Source organism: Nelumbo nucifera, chromosome 6, assembly GCF_055504915.1.
Source record: "Nelumbo nucifera cultivar China Antique chromosome 6, China Antique-T2T, whole genome shotgun sequence".
NCBI lineage: Eukaryota > Viridiplantae > Streptophyta > Magnoliopsida > Proteales > Nelumbonaceae > Nelumbo > Nelumbo nucifera.
The window spans coordinates 2,101,880-2,104,469 of NC_142654.1; the positions used below are offsets into that span (position 1 = coordinate 2,101,880).

The 2,590-nt window shown below is 40.4% G+C and overlaps 1 protein-coding gene across 1 annotated transcript; it reads right to left on the minus strand.

Annotated features, from left to right (window-relative positions):
• Window positions 1-460: 460 nt before the first annotated feature.
• Window positions 461-1,467, minus strand: LOC104609294 (ethylene-responsive transcription factor ERF017). The gene has a single exon (XM_010275572.3). The coding sequence runs from the start codon at window positions 1,348-1,350 to the stop codon at window positions 736-738; it is 615 nt and encodes a 204-aa protein (XP_010273874.1). The 5' UTR covers window positions 1,351-1,467; the 3' UTR covers window positions 461-735.
• Between the last annotated feature and the right edge of the window lie 1,123 nt (window positions 1,468-2,590).

The window sequence follows — 2,590 nt, forward strand, 5'->3', positions numbered from 1 at the left end:
TGCTTCTACCGAGTACTGACTTAAGCGTCGGAGCGTTCCCGCTGGGAAACCCCCCGGGAGTTCTTCCTCTTTCCTCTCATCTCAGGTACCTCTCAGGAGCCATGTAAGTGCCAGTTAGGAGTGACCGGATTGCGTTACATCATTTACATAAACTCTAAAAAAATAATCGATTGATATTTTATGAATTATTGTCAAGTCTTCTTTTTCAAAGTCTCTTATAGCAATACGTATCTTTTGAAATTTTTACTTTTAAAAATAAAAAAAAGGCCTTCCACGAACATGAGATTAATGCATTATTAAAAAATTAATATTCGTTTTTTTATATGAAAAGTAAAGATAACAATTAATCAACTGTACGAATGTAATATATGGACAAATAAACGAATAAATGAATAAAAAAATAAATTAATGCAGTCTCTTTATTATAGAGAAAAACTTTAACTGTTGGGGACAATAACTATGCTGTTGAGAGAATTTTTAAGAATGCCACGTTATTATGATAATGAATGAATTAATAATTACATGTTAATTTTATTTTATTAAAAATTAAAATATATGCGTAAAACTGAACTGCCCAGTCTCAACAATGCTGTTGGGCCCCAACAGCCAAAGTTACCCCTTGCTATTCACTTGGTCGCTATAACCCTATAACCCTTCAGCTTTTCATTATCCTTTTAGTGGATCCTACTGGGGCCCAGTGGCTACTAGCCTACTAGACACTCCAAAGAATGATGATTAGAAGGTCCACGGCGACTGATAAAATGTGGCGCCGCCCGTGTCAGTCTCCTCCACCCCCGGCCCCGAATCTCCTCTCTCTTCTTCCGCCGGGAAGTAATTATTCGCCGGAAACCCATCAAACGATGAACCGTCATAAACGTATCTATTTTCTGGCAAGAACGTCAACGATTCTATCCTCTCGCATCCACCCGCCATGGACACTGAATCCACCACCGCAGTCTCTGCCGTGGCTACCATCGTCCTCCCGGGCCGTACCTCCTCCGGCGCTATTGGAACCTGGTGGGCATAACTAGCTGCCGCAGCCTGAATCTGCGAAGGGGTGAGGTCTCCGGCCGAGGGAATATCCGGAGGTGTCGTGGGAAAGTTGAGCTTGCACGAGGGTCCACGCAAGCAGAAAACGGCTGCGTCGTAGGCTCTAGCAGCCTTATCCGGCGTGTCGTAGGAGCCCAACCAGATTCTATCTCGGCTTTTCGGGAGTCGGACTTCGGCTACCCACTTTCCCCATTTTCTCATTCGAACTCCCTTGTAACCTCCGTTACTTCCCTTAACTGCGTGGTCCTTCCTTTCGGCGCTAAGCAACCCACCACTACCTGTTGATGATGGCTTCACCATACTTGATTACTTGCCCTCGGTTCCGGTACGGTCTCGATTTCGACCAAATCAAATTGGGTCGGTTTGTGAGCTTGAGAAATCGAAGTTGGGTTTGGCGTTTCAAGTTTGGAAACACTGCTGTTGCCCTCTTTTATATTTATATTTAGCCATTTAGGTGTGACTTTTTGAGAGACCGAGTGCAAGATCGCGTTGACGGATATTTGATGACTAAGATAGTGAGCAGACCCACGGAGTAGACACGAGTCAGAAGAAATTTGAAATAAAACAAGGAAATTTCCGGATAACGGCAGAACCAGGAAGGGAGAGGGAGATATAAGTCAGTGAGGTTGTTGGGCGGTTTCTTTAGCTTAGGATTGAGAATTTTTGAGATTCCTTTTTCAGAGTGTTATTTTTTTTTTAAACCACGTGTTAGTAGTTCCTACTTCTTACATGACTTCTAGAAAAAGACGTTTACATGTAATGAAAAAGTAAACGGCAAATCTATGATGTGAAAAAGATATGGTATGGAAAGATTAAGTTCTAGAAAATAATAAATTCTGGATATGATATAAAATAATAAATACTTTGACCGCCGCTAAGTTCTAAAAACGGTAAAGACCAAAGAGGAAAAATACAGAACATTGTTACAGTCCAAATCCTTCCGTCCCTAGGGTGGGTGCCATTAACAACGATTGCAGGACAAAAAATTCTCGTGTTGAAATGTTTATACCAAACTGCTAGCATAGCTCTTCCATATTAAATTTGAGTCCAGGTTCAGTGTCTTTTATTCCGCAAATGAGAATAAAAGTAACAAATCGGCAAATCTTGCTGTTTTGATGACTTCAGTGTATACTATATCCAATTGACTGAGCTAAAGATTCAGAAGTCTTGAAGTTGAGATATGTTCTAGAGCAGAATTAATAAACGTTAATTACACTATAAAAATGAAGCCATTACCGATTCAAATTCAAAATGAGCTGCAGGTGTTTTGAAAAAAGCTCAGTACTAAAGTGAAGAAGTAACGATGGCCACTTGAAATAATTATTTGGTCTGCAATCGTTTGTTAATGCACCAGGTTAGAGGCGGCTTGGTTTGCAACTGTTTTCTTTGTACTCATCAATCAAGATTTCATATGCTTCACACATTTCTTGAGAGTTTTCTATAGCAATGTCTTCACAGACACCTATGGAAGTCGACATTTATGGAGTTATAGATTTGTGCCCATCCACAATAAACTTTTCTAATTTCTTCATCCCATGTT